This window comes from Topomyia yanbarensis, chromosome 2 (assembly GCF_030247195.1).
Source record: "Topomyia yanbarensis strain Yona2022 chromosome 2, ASM3024719v1, whole genome shotgun sequence".
Lineage (NCBI taxonomy): Eukaryota > Metazoa > Arthropoda > Insecta > Diptera > Culicidae > Topomyia > Topomyia yanbarensis.
This window is the reverse complement of record NC_080671.1, coordinates 376,116,988-376,142,220: the sequence shown is the minus strand read 5'-3', so window position 1 is coordinate 376,142,220 and position 25,233 is coordinate 376,116,988. Positions and strand designations below refer to the sequence as shown.

Genomic DNA, 25,233 nt, shown 5'->3' with positions numbered 1-25,233 from the left:
TAACCTTTGACATTTTTAGCAATTTATCAAAAATAATGCTGTTCCAAAAAGTAAAAGTTACATTTCACGGTTTCCTATGATAAATCACCCAAGAAAGCGTTAAACGCAGAACAAAGGAAGAGGCTTTTTTGCTCTTTCAAAGTGGCTGCGAAAATCGGTCTGACATGAAGCTCTGACAAGACGAAGTACGTGGTAGCTGATAGAGGCAGTCCTAGCTGTGTTGGTTTGGAGGTGAAAATCTACTAGGTTTGGTACGAGGTTGTCAACGAATTCATATATCTTGGATCACTAGTGCACGTGTGATAATGAAGCTTGCCTCGAAGTATGCGTGTTGCGGCTGCAATGTATGTCCTTCTATGGTGTACGTAGTCAGCAAAATTTCGTAATCTGCAGACGCGCACAAAGTTGCTCTTTTCGAATCGATTCTACTCCCTGTCGCTCTGTACGACCATGAGGCATAGGCGTTGAAAGAACCAGACTATCAAGGGCTTGCTGAGAGAAGGATTCTGCGTTCAATACTCGGCGGCATAGACATAGCAAGAACCAAATCATGAATCCATGCATATTTTATGATATTGCGAACGATTTCATAACAACGATTTTCGTGAACTAGTTCACTAATTGATGAATAATATAAATTTGTTAACTACTTCTCGAGCAAATAGTGGTTCGTGACTAGTTTCCTAGAAATCATGAACCCGTTCACGAATCCATAAAGAAATGCTTTATGATTACCGGCACGAGTGGTGAGTCGTTGCTAGTATACTAAGAATCATAAACAATTTCACGAATACTGAAATGAATAATACTCTGAATTCTGTGAAAGTGGACTCAGTAAACTATTTAATTCATGCACAAATTTTCATATTCTATTAACTGTGAAATGGATATGGAAGCATATTTTATGATTTTGTGAAGGAAGGAATGGTGAATCGTGACTAATGTACTAGAAATCATGAACCGCTTCACAAGGCACAAATAATATTCGGACTTTCGTTAAATATTTCACGAAAAAATATTAAGATTATATTCTGATTTTGTGAACTAATTCACAACCACGAAAACTAGATGATCTATGTGTAAAAACCTTATGAATCAGTTAACGTCATATGGTAAGATCGTAAACAATGTTCCTAAACTACTAGTTCAAAAAAAATCCATGTCCTAATCACCTACTTGCAGATTGAAATCACTGACGTTCTATCAGTGTAAAAAACAACACTGAAACAATGAAACATCCGGTTCGGGTGCTTAGCTAAAAAGTTTAGTCGTTGGAAAAAAACAGCAAATCGGCAACTAGTTTGTTCCATATTAAAACAGCCATCTTATCTGTTTAAGGCATATCGGATAAATATAAAAATGGTATTAATAATAATAAATGAAAGAGATATAATGGCATCCTCTGGGTAGTACTGTTCATTGTACATCTGACATTTTTCATGTAATTTCCTCGATAAAATTGAACAAACCGAATTCATAAGATTTTTCATGTGAATTAGATATATTGTTGGTAGTTATTGGTGTAGCGTTACTAACTGTTCTTATTATAAAGGAATTTCAACATTAGGAGTGTCCTTTAGTTTACTTCCTATGTCCTTTAACATAATCTTAAAACTTATTTCAAATCTTGCAGATTTAGTTTATTCAGAGTGAAGGAAACATTTTATTCGTTATTTCGGGTTGCTCACTTCCTTCCAGTTCAGTTTTGCCTTTCTCCTATCATTCCCATAGGCTGCTATTGAATTTCATTAAATTCCGAGTTCCGGTTCCGGAGTTACGGGTTTAAGAGTGCTGACACACAGCAAATTCACATTTTTGCCTTTCTCCTATAGAAAGGTTATGCAATCACTCTGAACATCGTCAACCTAATCCCGGCCATTTTTTTTACTTACATAGGTTTTCTGTATTTTAATAGGGTCGTAGTTAGGGGGATTCGGTGAGGGGCACCCCCCCCCCCCACATCACTCACCACCCTTCCCTAAGCCGCCCTTCCCTCATCAAATACCCCTCCAGGCGAATCAAATTTTCTAGTTCCTCAATAATAAACTTTCCTAGTGGGTCTGAAAAACCTGTGAAAAAATTGGTTTGAAATGATTTTGAGTTGAGAGACTAATTTAAAATTTCTTAACAAGTTGAAATTTTTTGGCCCCCGAGCCCTCCTCCTGGATCCGCCGCTGGTTTCAAGTGTTTATGCGTCGACCCATAGCAACTCAAGTTCGTAGCTGTCGATTCATTATACGTATGTGTAAATCGCACTGAATATCTAATAGACAGTTCCACCATTATATTAAACATAACCAGCCATGGAATCGTAGTTTGGATAAATGAGAAAGGCACGATTGCACCACTAGGTGGATTAAAATGGGTTTTTATCAATGAAGTGGCTACCATGCTTACCCTCGCGACTCATAGCAACCAGCAGCACTTTAATTTAAAACTGAGTACATTTTGTTGGTAGCTCAATATGAGGTCAGATCAAAGCAGGTCATCTTCATCATGATACTGTATATTTCCTGGTCGAAATTCAATATGTCCCTAATCAACCTTTTTGGTTACCCTACTATTGCATTGATGACAAACACAGAGTTCGGTATCGCTCGAAAGGCAGTTAGTTTTACGATGGCTATTGAACACTTTGACCGTACAAAACACATGCAATAAATAAATAGCGTCATTAAGTTCGCGTCTTCTTCATTGCTATTATTTAAATAGTAAAACTGTTGACTGAACAATTTTCGTGCATTTTTAATGGCATTCACTTACCACACTTCAAATTCATACATCAGTATTATGCAACATGCTGAAGTATGTTTCCGACTACCTTGCTGTTGTAATTCCCCTTCGATGCTCAAAAATATTGTGACAAACATAGCACTTTTGTTGCACAATAATCGAAACAAACACAACACGCCCTTCCGTCCGCGGTGATGCGCTCTAGTTGCACCGAATAATGATGCCACCTGGAGTGACGGAAAAACAATCTTCACTGGAGTGCCAATTGCAATGACATTTTCCTTCATGCTCGAGATCGCGTCAGCAGGCACTTTCCTACCTCGTAATGCCAGCCAAGTGTACCTTAATGTGACGTTTAAGACTTAATTTGCTGTAATGATGTTCAATTTGCAACCTTTCTTTAGAATTGCGGTTGACTCCATCAGAAAAGCGTGTCGGTTCGTTCAAAGTGAAGTCTATCATCGGAACACTGAACGGTTGAGATGATCTGATTGCAATCGTGACAGTTTGTCGGCTCTCCGGGGGGGTTTTCCACTGAACTGAATAATCTTAATGCTTTTTACTTCAATTTCAAAACTATACTATGGTGGAAACGCACAATCCATCATAAATACGTCACCCATTAGCAAAACCAACATCTAGACTTATTACAGCCAGTCCGCCGCTAGTAAGATGATTGATTCGGTTAGTGCGTAAAGCATTTTGTTGGGAACAAATGAGTGTTGTTTTCGTAGATGTCGTAAGTTTTGAAAGACAGCAATAGTAAATCCATATATAATTAATCATTTCAAAATAAATCAATTGATTATAAGTTTTCCCACTGTATAAAATACGTTGTACTTTAAGAAAGATTATAAGGTTGAGCGTTTTCAACACCTTTCTTTTTTAGGAAAAGTAATATCTTCGTTGAAAATAAAATGCTCAATTTGGCACATTGGCTTCAAGTTAGATGATCATAGCAGAAACCACAATCGATACACTTCTGGTATCGATCTTCGTATTCGATTGCGAATCATCGGCAATCACTTTGCAATGAACACTCCCCTCATTGCACCGTTATAACTTCCTTCTTATTGCGTGAAAGTTCGTCGAGAAGAATCAACCTGCAGCACTTCCTAAATGCAAAGATTATAATCACAATGAACCGATAGATAAACCACCAACTGGTCTAGCAAGGTTTCACCTTTCCCGCTGCCATAGACGTTCATGAACGATTAGACTTGTTTTGATTCTTGCATCATCGACCAAACACTGTTCAGTTAAGTTTTTCTTTCTTTTCAACGCACACCGAAGAAGTGCAACACAACACCCCGTAGTCTACTAAACTTGTATCCAATAACTCGTTACTAATCCAAATTGGACTCCTATTCCGCATGAAAGAGGTACACGGTTACGTAGTTCCTTTCGAGCCCCTGGCTGTGTGGTCGTCCTCGTTTCATGCAGTCTTGAGCTATTATCAAAACTTGTGACGCTCTGCGTAACAAAGATACGGACGGATGAACTTGGCCTAGTTTCCAAGCTAAGCAGACCGGAAGTATTGTTATGCTAATGGGTTTGGTGATGCCGCATTTCTTTCCTTCGTGCGTTTTTACACAAATCATGGAGCGTTAATTCTTTATATCATAATTATACCTGTAATTAGCTCTTCTAGGATAATAGTTACAAAAGACTCCAGCAACCAGGATGCAAAGACTGCGCGACGAGTGTGACGAGGACGCTTCACCTAGTACCAAGGTTAAATACTCAGAAGGAGTTATGACTGCATGTTCGTCGCAGTACGATTTGGCTTTATAATTTTGGGATTCACCCACCAGTACCTGATGAAGCGGTGACGGAAATGGTAAAATCGAAACTGGAATCGGATGATCTAGCTATAAAACCGATTCCCAAAGGATTCGGTTCCACTCGATGACATTCGTTTCATACACTTAGCCTGTCGGTATCAGATTCCGGGAATTAGAGAATAAAGGTGTGACCAAGCAGGGATTTCGGAAACTAAAACCACAGCTCCTCCAACAACGTCAATGGGCACGCCTCTAGCAACCAAGTAAGTTGACTTGTTGCTCCGTTGGGTGTAAGTAGGCCGATATTGCCTCACCGCCACAGCTTCTCTCCGACTGTTCTGCCAATATTACAGCTACCCGATTAGGGTTGCCACCTCTTGAGAAACTTCGACCCGGAGATTTTCACTGACCTGACCGGTGGGATGGACTTTAAGTAGAACTAGACGGAAATTGGAATCAAAGCGATTGCTCGCTTTTTATTACCTATTGAGCGAAAAAGAGACAAATATATACTCTCGTCATAAATTTTAGCACTGATTAATTAGAAAATTACCAAAATTATCTCACAATATCCGTAGAGCGTTATGTTTCTGCCAAGCTTAGTGCGCACCACTCTTCCATGGCATTAAACTAAAGCTGTAAATTTTTCCCGTTTGAGAATGGTTTTGTAGTTTTGTCAAGGCAACGGCATCACATGGGAAGCACTATGTGATGTCGGTTATTCAGCGCCAGAGGTCCCAACAAAGGAGCAAAGCTCACTACCCTAGCCAATCGTTAAGGGTCGCTGCAGGAGTCGCAACAGCACGGAATGAATTCGCTTGATGTTGACCTAGCCAGTTGGATTAAACCAAATCCGCCATACCCTAGTGCTGCATATAAGCACCATTAACAGTGAAGTGATTTGGTAAAATTACAGCAAAAAAACTTTTTTACACCATTTTGAGCGATGTAGTGGGATGCAAAATTTTAATTGTAGCATATAGCAAAATATTATTTTCCTTAATTTGTAGTAAATTTGATTTGTTTTTAATTGTTTTGGGGACCACATCGGCAATATTTGGTGAACTCATCTTCGCAACATTGAAACGAAGGGTTAGTCGGGCAAAATAAATCTGAATCAGAGTAATAGTAAACTTACTTTTTAAATATTTTGCAAAGAATCAATGAATCAAATTTAAAAAAAATGAAATTATGCTTCTTCCCACCATTAAACTGAAGGCCCGGAGATCGCTCCCGAAAACCGGAGTCTCCGGGTCAAACCCGGAGGGGTGGCAACCCTATACCCTATATTATCAAAAGCTTAACACCAGTGTTTATGAGACTGTACCGATGGCAAGGGCCCGTCGTTCGACACTTGGTAAACAACCACACAGTGGCACCTCTCCGTACAAATTATAAAAATTGTTTTGTGTTTTGACTAATTTTGGGTCGTTGAATCCATTTTAGCTAAATGTTTTGAAATTCCACAATTCTTTTTTCGACTATTCTCACGTAATTCCATTTGATGGCGTTAGTCGTTTAAGGGTTAATATACACATCAATAATAGTAACCAATCACATCGAATACCAGAAATGCCTGACAAAACTAGTAAAAATCACTAATTTTTCAGTAAGATGATGTTGTTTATGTTTATTTTTAAAAATCATACTTATAAAACCGTATTGAAACTACACAAGTTTTGAGTTAGATCCATGATAACTGACCCATGGGAGACCATCTCAAAAATTGTAAGGCGCATAAAGATTAATTACTGATATGGCATTCAATTTCTCAATTGCTTTTTCTAGAGGCAGAACAAGCAAGAATGATTTCTGCACAAAAAGCTTAAATCTATAGTTTAAAACAATCATTCTTCTTTCCAAAGAACTCAAAAGTACTCCAATTGGCCGTGAAGATCTTGAGACATCCCATTTCAAGTTCGAAGGTAGGAACAATTCTTCTTAATTCTATTGAACAGAAATCTTCGAATTAACTTGCTTCAGAGATGTGCTAAAATCTCATTTTTCGTCCGATTATCGTAAAATTTTGAGATAATTTTATTCAAACTGAGAGTAAAATTAATCCATTATTGGCCAACTTATTTTTTATGCGAATCACAAATTGAGTTTTCCGATTAGAAAAAATTATGTGGTCGTTCCAGTAAAATTATCTTTGTACACAAAGTAGCTGATATAATAAGGAATCACTAGTGAATTTATCGATTTACTATTTCCTGAGATGTCGTGATCGCCGCAAATAAACTTTTCAAAAAATACTACTCCGAGATAATCGAGTTTTCCTGACGGTGTAGCGAGTCAACGGTCCGGCGTATCAAACACTATGCACCGCCTACGAGTGGTCAATGAGTAGCGGTCTATGAATAGCTGTAACTCAGTTGTAGTATGCCAATCTTAATGAAATAACAAACAGGCTCCTTTGTGTTTTCAGACCTCTGAAAAAAAACGCAAACAAAGTACTCGTATTGCAAAGGATGTTACATATCGCAATGTTCACGCATCTACACCCAAAACGAATCATCGGGAGCGTAAATGCATCTGTTTTTTTCGCTCTCGAAAAAAATAAAATAATAATAATATGTACTCATCATGAGTATATATTAGGCTGGCACAAATTTTATAATTCAGTGAAACCGATCTAAAACTACTCGCTATACGACCTCATTCAACCATGCAAAATGTTGATTTGATAGGTTGCACTGTATTTTAGCACAAATGGTTTAAAGTTTGTATGTGATTTAACATGGACAAGCGATCCATATTATTTAATATTTCGTAGACACATTCCTATGTATTCTAAAAAGATAGCATAATTTCAGTAAATACGAGTACCGTGTACAACTTCCCCGAAGAGTGCAATAGGCTACGACTCTAGTTCAAAAGCTATTCTTTATACAATGCTTAAGTGCCTACATCGTTGGTGAAAATTGAATTAATTGGATAATTTGGCTAATACTAAATGTAGCATACAATAAATTTTTCAGGGGCACCAGGTGGCACATTTATTGATTTAATGAAAATGTATTATTTTCACATGGTAAACTCCATACAAACTTAAAATCATTTGTGCTAAAACATGCTCCAACAGATTTGATTCAGATTTAGCGTAGGAGTTCGTTGAAGAATTACGAATTTTTCAAACTTGGTTCTGCGGTATTCAATTTGTTTCATATATTCTCGTGCCACTCTAAATTGCATATCTTGTCTACCTGAGTATTTTTTTTTTTCAATATACCAGATGTCCATTAGAGTGGCTCGACGTGTGACATTTTTCAACACAGATTCAGTTGCTTCCCGGGTTTGCGCATTGCGTTCAAAGTTTGTATGGGGTTTTATATGGGGATATCAATTATTTTGCATGAACATTAATAAAGATCGCTATTTAACTCAATATGCAAAACCGGCTTTCTAAAACTATACTTCAAACCTTGGTTTGTTAACCTTGTCGAAGACGGCAATTAGCTACGAGTTTAAAAAAAATAGTTTAACGATTTTAAAACTTATGGTTCAAACCAAATACAGAAATTCATTATTTCTTCCAACAGTGTCAATGCACCACCGACACCGATACTTTAAACTTAAATAAATGAGAATATTGTCATCGCTGAGACTTAGTACCTTTGAATGAAATGTTCAGAATGAATTGCTTAACAACATAGACGTAGTCGGAAAATGAAAAGAAGAATGGAGCTCGTGTACTCCCCAGCCCCCTTTTTAGATAGTTTAGTACCTATAACATACGAAGTACATCTTCAACGCAGGTTTATGCCGCCGAATTAAAAATTAATGTTACGTGTTTGAGTTCTGCTATTTAAGGGCTCTGCTAATCTCTCATTTAAAATAGTACAACGTTTTATAAGTTTTACATTTTTTAAAATCCTATTTCTTAGCCGTTCAGAGTCAGAATTTAAAGAATCCATATCCATAGATTTCTTGTAGTCCCGGAATTGTATCTATTGACGTTCTCGTTTGAGAATCTAGGAACGAAATTAAGATAGATACTTCAAACAAACCATCTTGATGAAATTGAGTTGTGGTGATGTTAGAAAAACTGATATATACTTCAGGGTAGAACTCAAGAACTGAGTTAGTTTTAGCCTCGAGCAAAAGCAACACATAAGTTTGGTGTAAATCCTAAATGTTTTAAATGATATTTTTCACAGCAACGATTGTAGTATGATTCATATTGGTTCTATCAAAATATTAAGAGAGTTCAGTCGTTCACATTTACAAGGACGTAATGATTCTTAGTCTTATTCAAAACAATCTAAAAAATCGGACTGGGGAGTACAGAAGGGGGCTCCCCCTTCTTCTTCTTCGCATTTTCTGACTACGTCTATGTTATACAGCAATTCATTCTGAATATTTCATTCGGTACGAAGTCTCTGCGATAAATATATTCTCATTTATTTAAGTTTAAAATGTCGATGGTACACTGGCAGCGTGCGAAATAATGAATTTATGCAATTGGTTTGAATTATAAGTTATAAAATCTTTATAACAATTTTTTGACAAAGTTGTTAACCAACATTTGAACTATAGCTTTATGAAACCGATTTTTCATATTGAGTGAAAAAGCGATCTTTATTAACGTAAATGTAATATAATTGATTTTTATATATAAAATCCCATTCAAACTTTGAACGCAATGCGTAAACCCGGAGAGTAACCAACTGCTCTTACATTTTGCACAGGCTTTTGGGAAAAGGAATTCAAAATGTACTGTTCCCGCTAGTTTAAGGGGTTATATACAAAGTTGGAACTCAAAAAATCGAATTTTTTTTTAATATTCTGAAAGTGCATACTTTTGAAAATATCTGTGCGAAATTTCATCCAGATCGGTGCACTAGATTTCAAACTACAGCCGTTCGCAGCGCGCTGGTTCTTCCACGTATGGAGTTAACACAAAACTTTAAACGCAATTATCCCGGAACTAAGTTGTTTGAAAAGTACCGTTGCGGTGAACGTGATATCGCAAAAACTATTCATCCGATTTTCATAATTTTTTTTAATTGTGTGTATTTACATTCTCGTGTCCATGAATTTTTGTTTAAAATTTTGAACACCACAAAACTCGCGTTTTTTGCAGTTTTTTTTAAATTATCTGCCGAAATTGACAACATAGATTAACACTTTATATGTTTTTAGACAGCTTTAACGAATACCTTTCGAACAAGCTATAGATTGTTGAAATCGGGCTATTATCAAAAGAGATATTTAACATTAAAGGCGGACGAAAGATTTTTATCATTTCCCATTGCCAGAAATATGACCAAAAACATGTAATCTATTATTAACGCCAAAACGGCTTATTTTAGGTCAATAGTATCTTCGGAGAATATAATGGAGGTAATACGCCCTTTCTTTTGGTATTGTGCTTTTGCTGATTAATCCCCCTATGAGTGAGATATTTTCACAAATTTTCTTGGAAGTGATTATATCGAAATGATGCCTTCAGCAAATTTGTAGCTCTTACTTTTGCGAATAACTTTACTGAAGACTTCAAATATCTATTTTGAATACTTAAAAAGTTATGGTTTGTTGTTTGTGGATTACCTTTTGTCGCCTATTTATTGTTCAATATAGTAATATTCCATTGAAATAAACATTATTACGATAAAAAGAATTTTGTATTTCATTTTTCTATCTAAAACCGCTAGAAATAATCACCCAACACTTCATAGTTGTATGGAAGGAACTTGATAACTTATCAGTGCAAAAATGTTCATTTGTACGAACCTTCTGACTGCAATTTTTCTAACTTATAACCAACGGATCGATCGGAAACATATCGGAAAATGAAAGTGAAGTAAATAACTCCAAGCAACGGCGTAGCCAAGAGAAGGTTTTGGGGTTTAACAACTTCCCCCCTCCCCCACCACACCTAAATAAAATATTGGATTGAAATTGAAAATTTATTGATGCAGACTGATTTAATTCAATATTACAGTAACAATTATCTGATCCGTACATTGATAACCTGTTGTTGTAAACATCATGAGGACTTTTGATAAATTGTCGGAATGGGGTCCTGATATGTAATTGATCTATTGGTCTTGATTTCACAGTTGTCTAATAGCATCAATATCAAATTCCTGCCTGAAAACATTCCAATAGAAAATTCCAGAGCTCTGTAATCAATCATAATCCTCAGATTTCTTTTCAAATTGAGCTCGCTTTTGTAGAGATGTACTGTAATGAGGGTCTTTATTTAATATAAAGCGAAGTTAAAATTGATTTAATGTCTATGAAACATAGAACTGCTCACCAAAAAAAATGCATAACTTTCAACATTTGCTAAAAATGTTTTTGCCTGTCTCATTCACTCTAAAATTCGTCAATCTAATCCCGACCCGGAGGGCCGAGTGTCATATGCTAATCGACTCAGTTCGTCGAGATCGGAAAATGTCTGTGTGTGTATGTATGTATGTGTGTATGTGGAAAAAATGTGACCTCTGTTAATCAGAGATGGCTGGATCGATTTGCACAAAGTTAGTCTCAAATGAAAGGTACAACCTTCCCATTGGCTGCAATTGAATTTTTTTTATTGATTGGACTTCCGGTTCCGGAGTTACGAGTTGAAGAGTGCAATCACACAGCAAATTCCCATATAAGCTGAAATGAAAAAATTTCAAAATCAAATTTGCATTTTTGATGCCAAATGACTTTATAATGCATGAAACATTGAGATTTGATATAAACTCGAAAAAAATAATATTTGACAAAAATTGATTTTTTTGGACTTTGGTACATTTTTGCCTTTCTCATATAGAAAGGTTATGCAATCACTCTAAAAATCGTCAATCATACCGGCCAGGAGCGAGTATGCAGTGAGGGGTTGCTACTTTAAAATTAAAACTAGTTTAAAATTTCTTAACAAGTTGAAAATTTTCGGCAGGACCCGGACCTCCCGGATCTTTCTCCATGATTCGCCGCTGGTATATCACATAGTATCTCAAGATCGTGGCTGTCGATCCATTGTATGTATGTGCAAATCGTACTGAACATGTAATATTCATTTCCACCATCGTATTGAACATAACCAGCCGTGGAATCGTAGTCTGGACAAATGAGAAAAGCACAATTGCACCACTAGGAGGATCAAAACAGGTTTTTATTTTGGGAATGCGTCGAGTTGAGACGAAAACGTAATATGATTAATAACGAGGATAACACTTTCCGAATGTAGAGAGAAATTTATGAAAAATGACGATTTCCATTCGACTCTAGCAGGTCCTGGTCGATTTTGATGAGAATTTGATTTTTGTTGTATGACCAATTATATGTATAGGTCAAATATTCCAAAACAGTAATTTAAGGTCAAGATAGCATCATTTTGAAACCGCCAATTTCGGAGGTTTAGTATCTTCGATGAGTTTTACAAACGAACAGCGCATCATTTGATAAAGTAATTTTGACGGTATATCGCCAAAGAGTATTTATGGTGAATTTTCTCAGGTTAATATTCATGACTACAATAAAGTCTCAACAAATTCGCTAAGGACACGAACTCTGTTACTATTTTCTGAAAAAATAATTCTGCATAATTTTAAAACTTCAAAAATTACGGTTTCGGAATTATGCCGTTTGGACAGTAAGATCGATTTTCACCAAACTCCCACAAATTGTTAAATTGGTATTGTAAAAAAACGTAAGGGCGATACTTCAATGCTGATAGGTGGGACCGAAAAAGTAAACAATCGCCAAAGAGACTATATACTATATATACTATCATTTTGTCAATTTCAATAGCAAACACAAATTTTAATTTAATAATTTCAAACACTTCATGAAGTTTTGGGTTTCGATCACTGAATCATGCAATCTAGGATGTAAAAAACACAATAGTTCTTAAATAGGAAATAAAACCAAGTCTGGAAATATTCACTGTTGATTTTCTTTGAATAGTGTCACTGCTAGTATCGCTTTTTTCAAGAAAAAGCGTTGATTTCTTAGTTCTCAGTCGCGTTGTAAATTTGAGTAAAGTATAAACTTAAAATCGATTAAAAAATCGATTTTTTTGGCTCAGTACAATATACATAACCCCTTTAGGAAAATTCAGTTTTCCCACCACAATGCATTGATTGAGGAATTTAGATATTTTATTAACAGAGCATTAGCAATAATTCGTTTGTATGTCTATTTTATGGGCCATTTTCTCGCTTTCCCATTGATTTGGTTTGAGATTTCTAGCACTGATGTTGTCCTATACTGATTTGAGCGATTCTCTGAGTCCTGCCACTATCCCATGTAGTATGTGTTATCAAAAACATCGCGAAGCATCAAGTTCTAAATGTTCTCAAACGATATAATATCCGAAGAGAGTGATAAGAGTTATAAGAAATGTCTCATCACACTGTTAGGTGGATTAAAAGTACACCACAACACATTTTTCTTCAATGATCTTTTTACTTTTTTTATTTCAATTGAGCGGTTTGGCTTGAAGAGCATTCACCGCAAACCTCTGCCAAAAAACTCACTACGGGGGATGGGCCATAACTCCGCCAACTTTCAATATATTTTTTAATTCAACTTGTTTTTTCGAACTTCGATAGCACTACCAACGAGCTGTCTCATGCTTTTTCAAAAAAAAAAAATGCATGAAACGCTTTAAAAAAAATCACTGACTTAGCTCACTTTTTCGCCACAACTTTGTATATAACCCCTTAAATCATTTTAAGGTTTTCCCATACAAGCGCGAGCCAGTCTACTGGGCTGTACAGCTAACGGCCCCAAAAAAACCAAGAAGACATCTACATCAGCTGACCATCGTATTGCAATTTGAGCGAAATCAGATCCATTCGCGTCATCCAAGACCAATTCAGCACAAATTGGAAAAGTGGTAGGTCCGAGAACAGTTCGCTGTAGGCCGTAAAATTTCAATCTTCCAGAAAGAATTGCCAAGAAGGTTACACTATTTCGAAGCCAAAGCCTTTGAAGAAAAATGCAATATGCTTTTCAACAGCGTTAATGGGCCTGGTTCAGAAGGAATCAAAAAATGGCGACATATCCTTCGGAGGGACGAATCAAAGGTAAACCTGTTTTCCTCCGATGCACAACGAAACGTTAAACGTCCAAAGTGCAAACAGTTTGATCTGCGACACACGCAAAATATGGTAAAGCACGGAGGCGAGAACAATGAGGTTTGGAACTACTTTTTGTTAAATGGCGCAGGTCCTATTTTTCGCAACACCACTATAATGGCAAGATTCGAATGCAAGGCTAAAGGATGGACATCCTAAAGGATCTCATGCAGTCCTATGCCAAAGATATCGTGCCTTTACATGACAGTTTCAGCAAGATATTGAACAAAAACACACATCGAAGTATGTAAAGGAATGATTTCGGGATAATAAAGTGACTATAATTTCGGACCATGCCAGTCTCCTGTCATCAATCCCGCAGAAAATTTACGGAATGTACTTAAAAAGAAGTTATACGATCTAAATTTCACAAATAAGGATCGTTTGTGGGAAGCAGCTTAAAAGGAATGCTACCCTATACCAACGGAAATTTATCAGCGTTTGAATGACTCAATGCCAAGAGAAACAGATAAAATTTGGTTGAATAAGGGGGCTTACATAGGTTACTAGTTGTTAAAAATCTTGAAGTCTTAAAATCATTGGATTTGAAAAATTTTAATGCAATGGATTACAATACACCTATTTCATTGACCAGGTACTTTTTTGGATTTCATGGACAAGAAAGAGTTGCGACAAAGCATAATATTTAATTTACAAATAAAAGTGTTCTTTTTCATATTTACGACTGTGCCTAACTATAAAATATTTGAATATATAAATATTTTTAGAGAAAACTCAAAATTTCATGTATTTTTATCTCACACCTATTGTATTGACCAGCAGTGTATGTAGTCTTGTCCAAGACGGATTCACCGCTCAATTCAGCGTCCAGTTTTTTCACCATGATGACATAGATCTTTGACGAATAAACCAAATATCAATTGTCTTAAGTGACTTGCTTGTGTGAAACCTACAGGCAATTTAACTAAGATTGCGCCTGTTACACCAATACTTCAAAAGTTGCAGTAAGATATTGGATTTCAATCAACTGCCCAACGACTGAGAAACAATGCTTATCAACAGGCTGACCATTAAAGCATGTGGTTGAATCAGTACTTGTACTTAGACTTGTCCTAGTTGTTCTCTTATTTTGTTTTCTATGGTTTTTCTGAAAATACCGACTCCAATAGGGACGCTAGGACGACCTTAAAGGATGAGCTCAAATTGTATTAATTTTCGGGAATCTGCTTTTAGTTAACAAAAAATTTGCCTAAATCAGTTAAAGGCAACGAATAGCTGTATAAAGATGGACTTGGGTCGAATAGACGTCTACTGACGGACTCAAATTTTATTTTTCTGGCAAAATAGTAAGTACCTCGATTTTCGCGTTTATTCTCAGTTTAGAAATAAATCAAAAGTCACACAAGGAAGCAATATGGGTACATTTCACGGTGTTCCTCGAGGATGGAGAATTTATATGTGGTATTACGCCAGAAAATGTAATTTTGATGTTGGACTTTGGACGAGAAATAACGCGACTGTACATTGACACTATTGAAAATGCATTTTGAGTTCGTATCGCTAACAGACCGGCTATAGCAAAACCCTTCAGGTGGATCAGTAAGAACTACACAAAAATAATCACCATGAGCTGTTGGTGGTATAAAATGGACTCCCTGAAGATTAGTTGACAAAAAATAGTGATTGCATTCAAGGATGGTTTGATTTATCCAACTATTCGTAAAATTCTAAATACAAACCGTGTTAAAAAATAAGTTTCACAATTCGACACTATTTTACTAGTAAGGTGTGCCGCCCCCCTTTATCAGCCGGCTGGAGCCGCCTATGGATGCGATGTATGTATGGCTTCAAGACGTCTCAAATTTTCTCGATAGGGTGAGGTTCTATGATGTTTAAAGGTTGACTTCTTTTAGTTCTTAAAACAACATTATTGGTTCCATATCAGGCGATCTGCGCACGGTGGAAAATACTAAATCTGACTATAACAGTTGCAGGACCTCAAAAAAGCAGAATTTGGAGCGATTTGATTTTTGTAGATTTGTCCATTGACGGTACCAAATGTGATTAAGAGCTGTATATTTTTACCACGTCCACAGAACGCTTGCCAGACACAGATGTGTTAGTCGTCGTGCTCTGTTTGTCGCTAAGGTTCAGTCCCTTCCGAATTTGATATACGTGTAGTCCAAAACATATCGTTGTTTATGTTCAAAATAAATTGAAACTTGAATCGAAATTTTGGAGCGACGCTTGAATTGGTTCAATGCTATCCCGGCTATGCTGTGACGCGTTTCCGGCCGTTAGTATTATTCCGCTATGATGCTCTTTGGACGTTTTGATCACATGGAATACGAATCAATGTGCAATTCTGAACTATTTTGCTACCGACTCGTCGGTAAGAGGCTTTGAAGAAGAATATTGATAAAACAACGTCAATATAAACCTTGAACGATTTTCAATTCAAATTTCAGCCATTTTAGCAACGTACTAGAGTTACAGGTATGAATTTATATCCATCCTCCATGCAGGGCTCCCAAAATCCCGGCGCTCCTGGTCCAGGCCCAGTGAACCTATGCATAAACGCAGTACTGCCAAAAGTGCACTTTCAATATGTCAGCACTCAGCTTGCTTCTTTACCATTCATTCAACTCTACCCCATTACCCCAATTCCACAACCACAAACGATAGCGAGAGATACACAATCGCTTTGATATTAGTTTAATGATATTTTTATTGAGATCCTCTTCATAGATTATTGTTATGTAAATTAGATTAAATCTTATTGTTGCTTTCCTGTTGGCCTGCAGTGGGTTACACAACATTCGGTATAGATGTTATAGGTGTAATGTTGGGAACGTTTAACTATGGAAATTTTACTGCTCAAGAAGCTGTTATGATGTACTTAGATGCGACCCCATCATCAGCCGAACTACAATTGATCCAAATCCTAATGGCTTATGATCTCCATACTCGAATATAAATCCGAAATTGAAACTGAGCTGCAGCACATAATAGGGGAAATGAATGAATGGCATCGAAAGTTGTGCAACGTAAAAAGACGTTGTAGGGTTTTTTTGTGAGAAAGGAATGTCGAATAGTGGATTGAACGCGAAAGCCTGTAGTGAATTCAAAGCGAAGTGGCATTATGTGGGTTGCAGGCACAGTGACCTACTATGTGTAGGAAGTCCTACTCCAAAGCTCGTTTTAATCAGTTCAATTTCGACAGCAAAATAACCTGACTTGCAGTGTTCCATTTGAATCTTCTCTAATCAGTTTCTTAGCATAAATATATGATATTGATCGATTGTTTAATCTGTGTTATTTTCTCTAAAATATATGTCTAAAACTACGGCTTGAAACAGACAACAGAGGCGGATCCAGAAAAAAATTTCTGGTAGGGTACGTATTACAATTCGTAATACGTAATAACCTTATTTAATGAAAATAGATTTTGTTGGTCAAATTTGATTTGGTATGTTTTAAAGTTTGAAACTAATATAAACATGAAACTATATTGAAATTCCTCAACAAGTAAAAGAAGAATTCCTAATCCAAAAGTTGTAAGTCACAGATTTTTCACTAGCCGGTATCTACCACCGGCTACAGTTAATACGGCAAATAACTGAAATCACCGTGCAACGCCTTAAACAGTAATTACAGCCACCGAAAAAGTCATTTATTCAAATTGCACTCTATTTCGCATTCGAAGAAGCAATACATCTTTGCTCCCACTGCATAAGAAGCAAAATGATTGCCAACCTTTTTGCTGGCGATTGTTGCGATACCGAAATGGACTTCTGTCTGACAGCTGACAGCAAATTGGGCACCTTTCAGCCGGTCGAGCTAAGCACCGCATCTTCTGCGTAGGACCTAAAAGCTCATCAGGGTAACTCGGTATCGTGCAATTGCCACCACCGCTGTGCTGCGTGGATACCGTACTAATAGATTTCGGTGACCTTCCACCACTTCTGCAATAAGCAGCATCGGTTAGCGGTGTTTCTGAACACTGTCGGTTATTGGCATGATTTTACAGTGTCCTTGAAAAGTCAAAAAAGCAAGCATTTTTTTTGAATATCATGCCAATTCGTTCATTCTACTAATGGATACAAAATCAATCAATCACATGGTCTCTGTTGAAACCGTAAATAATTACCCGGCCAATTGATTGGTGCATCGTTAAAGTGCCCTTCGGCTTTCGTTACCCAATAGGACAGGTGTATCATCAATGTGGGCAAATTTTACGCCCCAATTTATTCCGCGCGAATTAGCATACCAAACAGCTAAACCTGTGTGCCTTTATATGATGGCTGTCCAAAACAACACCATTCCGATTAGCAGAGCTAACTGATGATTGGATTTCGGATCTATTCACAAACCACGTGTTGAATTTTTGAAGCGCACATCTCTCTGGCTTAGGAACGGCCGCTTCACAGACCGACCCCTCGCATATTCGCCGATCAGTTGGTCCAAACTGCCGTAAATGAGAAAATCTACTCTAATTCACTCCACTGCAATTATTGTGTTTAACAATTTATTAGCGCTTGCAATCATAGGAAGGGTGAAGCGCAATGCAGTGAGTATCGGGCGGCAACTGCATATTTGACCGTTTATTTGATGTTCGTGGTCGTTTTTGTTATTTTCTCATACACTCTCACTTGGAATTACTGGGCAGCATTTATTTTGCGAACATTTGTTATGCAAAGATGAGCTAATCTGATCTGATTTTTTTTTGTTTTGTTTCTTTTACTCTCGCTCGCAGATCTTATATCATGATACCGAACAACTACTACCAGCAGCCCCATTCGGCACAGCAGTACGCGGCTTTTGCAAATGACCCGGACAACAACGTGGAGACCTATTCGCACGGCGAGACCGGTAACAGCGCCCCACAGCTGCAACCAAGTGGTCCATCTGCCCCAGAGCCCCCGTCAAAGTCTCATGGGGTTGTCTATGCTTCGCCTTCATCTACACCAGCTCCCTTCCGGTTGCAATCCCCATCAGCTGAATATTCCATTGTGAAAAGTGTCGAACCTCAAGTGTACCTTTCCCCGGACAATCACCTTCAATCCGGTATCCAATACAGTCACTCGCCGGCAAGACCAGCTCACCTTATTCACCATGAAACCCAAACAACCTACCCGTCGTTGACCCACCCGAACAACGGCATCCTTAACTATTTTGGAGTACAGCACAAAACACCGACCAGTCTGCTCGATTCCTATGTTCCAAGTTCCCTTCAACTGTCGCCGATCAAAGCATTCGCCTATCAAACCAGACCCCTACCGGCGTTTCACTCGCATCGCCACTATCCAGAACATCACCATCAGCACTATCAGCCCCAGACCCTATTCTACCAACCACCCTACCCGGTATCCCATTCAGCCTACCCAATCTATCCAACTCATGCTGCGCCGCCAGCTGTAAGCCACACTCCTGCGGCTTCGAGCTTCAACTACAATACCATCGCCTACTCTGTCCCACTGACGCATACCAAAACTCTCTCACAATATAAACGATCGCCGATGCTGGAAACTATGGCCGGGGTAAGGTACTCCAACCCACGGCCGCTTGCAGCCGGTGCTGGTACGGGTCATGCCACGACGAAGCTGCAACCAGCTGCTAAACTAGTTTAGGTTAATTTTTCTCGCAAGAATAGGACAAACCTTGATTTGTATGCGGTACTTATTACGGTCACTAGTTAATGCAATTTTAGTTGATAAGAGAAGAAAATTCATTTTTGTTCATCCATAAGGTTAAGATTCATAAATTCATGAGATTTCCGAAGGAGATGAGTTACCTTAATACCATCAGATACACCTTTCCTGCGATGAATGAACAATATGTTATAAGGAAATAACCTAAAATGTGATTATAATGGATTTTTAACTGTACATAAATATTATATTTAAGCGAAAATAAAAGTCCCCAAGCAATTTAAACGAGTAGTTTTCCTAAGAGCAGTGCGGGCAGTTACCATCTACATACCGATGTATGTATAATGCAACAATGCTTAGTTTATGCACACTTTCCTCACAAACGATACAACAAGATTTAGAGAAATGGGTTTGGATCCTCTCTGCCCATGAAAAAAATAGACAGACGGCGCCGGTGGTTGAGTGGTAAGCGTGACCACCACTTATTCCAGTTGGCCTGGGTTCAATTCCAGCCGAGATCGTTGAGATTTTTCTGAGGTGAAAAAATCTGTGGTCACGTCTTACTTCGGAAGGGAAGTAAGCCGTTGGTCCCCGGTCCATGAAATTGGTGGATCGACATCTAGTCCAGCAGGTAGTAGAATCACCTCTCTGACGTCAGTAAAGAAGAAGTACATCCAACTTTTCTATACTCTTACTAACAAGAATATCCTCCTCCCGTGATACTTGTGGAGTGCGCAGTAGTATATACGGCCTCTAGCAAAAGCAAGTATCGGACTAACCATTCCTTCCCTTTCCTTCCGCGATCTACGGACGGGTGTGGCCGGCGCCGGTATTTATCAAAAAACACTTTAGGATTACCAGGAGTTGCACATTGAAAGATGTTTCGCTACTCCCAAGCATAATTATCTACTTATTCTCTGTGCAACTTCAGCTAATCCAGATCATGGAGTGGCAGCTAATCCAGATCATGGAGTGGAGTGTGCAACTTCAGCTAATCCAGATCATGGAGTGGCTTTGATTTAACTCTCGATTCCTCTCCTGCTTCTTGTCTCCATCCATTACGTCGCCGTTTATTTCTAGTCCCTGTGGTGAGCCGTTTAGGTGCTGATTCCCTGAGCCATTCAGCTCATGTTTCCGTGAGTCATTCAGCTCCCGGCCTTATCACGATCCGCTTGGATAGTGCTCAACGGTGAACTCATCCTACTTCGACGGATAGTTCCCCGACGGAGAAATTTCTCCCGACACCGATACCCGCTTTCTTGAGCCATTTATCTCTACTAAAATCTTCCAGCTTTACCGCTTATCCTACTCCGATTGAGAGTTCCCCGACAACGGAGTTTCTTTCATTGCCGGTGTTTGTTTCGTGAGCCAATTAGCTCCCCTTTTCGTCACGATTCTGTAGGGTAGTCCACGGCGCCGAATCAGCCCTATCGTGAATTCCCCGGCGGCAGACCGCTCCCGATACCGATGTACGTTTCTGTGAGCCATTAAGCTCCCCGCCTCGTCTCTTCGGTCTAGTCCCCGGCGGTGGACCTAGCCTACTCAATGGCCAGCCAGCAGATGCTGAGGGCCATCCAGCGATTCCGGGTAGAGCGTAGCTTCCGGTTCACTGGCGCCCCAACGACCCACTTTTGGCTATTCGACGCGGTCTACTCGGTCTAATCCCCGACGGTGGATCTAGCCTACTCACGAGCTACCCGGTAGAGTGTCGAGGTCAGTCCGGCGATTCCGATGAAGCCTGACGTCCGGTTCGCTGGCGCCCTGACGACCCGAGCCCGGTGCTACATCGCGTACTCAACTGGTCCCCGGCGGTGGACCCAGTCTACACCGTCGGTGAGTTTCCCGGCGGCGGAATTTCTCCTGAAACCCTATTTGTGGTTCCACTGCGGCGTTCTAACCAATGTCGTTACTTTGTTGGTCCCTTCGCCACTTCCTTTACAGCTCGGAGAGTATACTCGTAACAACTCTGTTGACAGCGTCCCAGATATGCTCGTTGCGGCACATCTCTTCGACGATATTATCCACTGTTATATCAGGCATACCCCTTCGGACTTCTTCGAATCTGGGGCATTCGAAGACCACGTGTTCCGGTGTCTCTTGCACGTTCACACACTCCGGTCAAGGGGGTGACGAAGCGTGTCCAAACCGATGTAGTTATTTCCGGAAGCATCCATGCCCGGACAAAAACTGCGTCAGATGGAAGTTCACCTCTCCATGCTTCCTATGTACCCGAGTAGACACATTTGGGATGAGTCGGTGGGTCAACCTTCCTTTCTCCGCGTAATCCCACTCTTGCTGCCACTTAGCCAACTAGTCCGCTCGAACCAGTCTCCTTGCATTACGTTCATTTCTCCGCTGATAGCATTCTACGTCCTCAGCCAGAGTGATGCAGATGGGAATCATCCCGGCAATTACGCATACCACCTCCAACGATATCGTTCTGTACGTACTCGCGACACGAACAGCCATTAGGCGAAAAGTGCTTGTCAGCTTCGTCCGGTTCCGCTTTGAGTTCAGCGCAGCAGCCCAGGCCGGTACGCCATATCTCAGGATTGAGGATGAGACACCCACCAGGAGACGTCTCGTGCTGCCTCTTGCCCCTCCGTGATTCGGCATGATCCTTGCCAATGCGTTAGTTGTCCTCGCAGCCTTCTCACATACATAGTCGACATGGCAGTTGTAATTCAACCGATCGTCAACCATCACACCCAGGTGCATCGGCGCGCGCATCGATGGAATGGATTGTCCCTCTACGCTGATCTCGAGACGCTGGATTTGCTTACGATTGCTAACCAGCACTACCTCAGTCTTGTGGTGAGCCAGCTGCAACCTGACGATAACCATCCAGGTTTCCACGATGCCTATTGTCTCTGCCGTCATCATCTCCACCTCCTCAAGGGTCTCGCCCGTTATCGTCAGGACAACATCATCTGCAAAGCCGACAATCTCCATTCCCCTGGGCAGTTCCAGTGTTAACACTTCGTTGTACATAATATTCCAGAGCGTTGGGCCGAGTATGGAGCCATGAGGTACTCCCGCCGTTATCCTAATCGACCTCTGCCCCGTGTTCCTTTCGTAGACCAGCACTCGGTTCTTTTCAGAACCTTGCACAGATAGTCCGGAACCCGCATTCTATGCAGCGCTACGGCGATGGCTCCCCAGCAAGCACTGTTGAACGCGTTCTTCACGTCTTCGCGTCTTCACGTTACCACGGCGCAGTAGCGATTACCCCTTCTCTTTTGCTTCAATGCTTTCTCCGCGTTCGCGATGACGATGCGTATGGCGTCCACCGTCGATATTCCTTTCCGGAACCCGAACTGTTTCTGCGATAGTCCGTTCTCACTTTCAGTGTAGGTCGTCAGCTTGTTGAGGATGACTTTCCAGGAGTTTACCGAGAGTATCCAGCAGGCATATAGGACGATACGATGCTGGATCTCCTGGTGGTTTCCCTGGTTTTGGCAGTAACACCAGCTTCTGGCTCTTCCATCTATCCGGGAAGTAGCCATCGTCCTGGCATTTCTGTAGGACTATCCTGAACATGTCCGGAAACGTCAGGATCGCAGTCTTCAGTGCCACGTTGGGGATACCATCCGGTCCGGGAGCTTTCTTCGCTTTCAGCTCTTTTGCCACTATAAGGAGCTCGTCGTTGGAAACCCGATTGTCACCTGCATTTCCACCATCTGCATCAGCGTACGGTGTAGGCGGCCATGCGGTTGGGTCGTGCTTCGGGAAAAGGCCCTCCACGATAATTTTCAGCTTATCGCCGCACATTTAGACTGGCGTCATTGGACCCTTGATCCTGGCCATAACGACACGGTAAGCATTGTCCCAGGGGTTAGCGTCTGCACAGCTCCTTGTAGCAGGTGGACTTGTTTAGCACTATCTCACGTTTAAAAGTGGCCCTGGCCGCCCGGAATGTTACCTTACACTCTTCTCTGACTGCCTCAGATCTTGCTCTCTGAACGCGTCTTCTGGCTTTTAGGCAAGTAGCCCGGAGGATGCTTAGCCTTTCGTTCCACCAGTACGCCGGCGTGTGTATGTATGTATGTGTATGAATGTGTGTATGTGCGTCTGTGTGTATGTGACCAAAAATGTCACTCATTTTTCTCAGAGATGGCTGAACCGATTTTGACATACTTAATCTCAAATGAAAGGTACAACGTTCCGATAGACTGCTATTGAATTTCTAATGGATCCGATTTCCGGTTCCGGAATTACAGGGTGATGAGTACGATCACGCTGAAAATGTGAATTTTAATAAATTCTGCAATGAATGTATAAAGGTGCAAATTTTTCCAAAATATGACAACAACTGCTTCGATTTGCAGAATTAGGTCACTAACATCCATTCAAAGTTTCTTTGGCCACCATCATCGGTTCTGGAAGCTTCGGCGGAAGTATCCAAATTCAGAATAACAGTCACATCGGTTTCTCGGAGATGGCTAGACCGATTCAACCAAACTTAGTCTCAAATGAAACGATCCGACTTCCGGTTCCGGAGTTACAGGTTGTGGCGTGCGAGAACATAGCAAATTCCGATTCAAACCGATACTCCGATGAAAGCAAAAAAGATAAAAATTTCGCTAAAGTGTCTCTCAAACAACTTAAATTTGCAGTTCTAGGTCACCGACGACCAACCAAACTTTAATTGACTACATTGACCACCATAGAAGGTTCCGGTAATGCCCGGGAAAGTCGGCCATCTTTCAAAATCAACTAACTCACATCAGTTTCCCGGAAATGGCTGGGCCGATTTTTACAAACTTAGTCCCAAATAATAGCTATAATATCACCACAGATGTCAATAGAATTTCGTACGGATCGCTTATATGGCTCCGAAAATATAGACTAAACCGTCCGGTAACATATGAAATTCCCATATAAGCCGGAACTCAATTTTTTTTCAATGTGGGAACTCCATGAAATTTCAGAAATAGAATTCGTATTTTTGATGCCAAACATTTTTAAAATGCATGAAACGTCGAGATTTCATGTTATCTCGAATTTTTTTTTTAAGTTGACTTTTTGGGACTGCTGAATTTTGCACCTTTTTGCCTTTCTCATATAGAAAGTTATGCAATCGCTCTAAAAATCGTCAAAGTAATCTCGGCCCGGAGGGCCGAATGTCATATGTAATTCGACTGAGTTCGTCGAAATCGGAAAATGTCTGTGCGTGTATGTTGAAAAAACATCACCTCTGTTTCTCAGAGATGGCTGGACCAATTTGCACAAACTTAGTCTCAAATGAAAGGTACAACCTTCCCATCGGCTGCTATTAATTTTTTTGTTGATTGGACTTCTGGTTCCGGAGTTACGGGTTGAAGAGTGCGACTACACAGCAAATTCCCCTATAAACTGAAATGAAAAATTCTCAAAGGGGGAGTAAGGGAAAAAATCAAAATCGAATTTGTATTTTGGATGCCAAATGACTTTAAAATGCATGGAACGTTGAGATTTGATGTAATCTCAAAAAACAATTTTTTGACGAAAATTGACTTTTTACTTTGGCCAGTCTTCCTAAATGAACATCGAACACCATGTTCACTCTAGTTCTGTGCTCAAATTATACCCACATTTCGTGTGCAAATTAGAACGCGCTAATGCGTACCAAAACACATGCACGTGTACGTACGCGGTGTTCGTACACACAGCATCTTGTCACTAGTTTTCTCTTTCTCTCACTCATCATCACTAGCGTTGACGCATTCTGTTTTGTACATGCCTTTCATGTGTACGTACACGGTGTTTAAATCTAAGTTTGCACATCGTTCGCTTGGGTTCGGTGTTCGAAGCAAACCTGTACACAAAGGCAAAGCAAGTTTGAGTTTGAACGCGTGCACGAAATTTTGCACACAGGTGCAAACTTGTCGATGTTCATGGGAAGACTGACTTTGGCTCATTTTTGCCTTTCTCATATAGAAAGGTTATGCAAACGCTCTAAAAATCGTCAACCTACTCCCGGCCAATTTTTTTGCCTTGTATAGGCTTAGGTAGGAGTATGCAGTAAGGGGTTGTTACTTTAAA

The 25,233-nt window shown here is 39.7% G+C and overlaps 1 protein-coding gene across 1 annotated transcript in view; it reads left to right on the top strand.

Moving 5' to 3' along the window:
* The window catches only part of LOC131684621 (uncharacterized), a 64,725-nt gene extending 45,246 nt beyond the window's left edge, over positions 1-19,479 (top strand). The window contains exon 4 of the mRNA XM_058967640.1: positions 18,315-19,479. Within this exon, the coding sequence (XP_058823623.1) occupies positions 18,315-19,188 (874 nt within the window). The 3' untranslated portion in view covers positions 19,189-19,479. The remainder of the gene's footprint in view (positions 1-18,314) is intronic.
* The last annotated feature ends 5,754 nt before the right edge of the window (positions 19,480-25,233 follow it).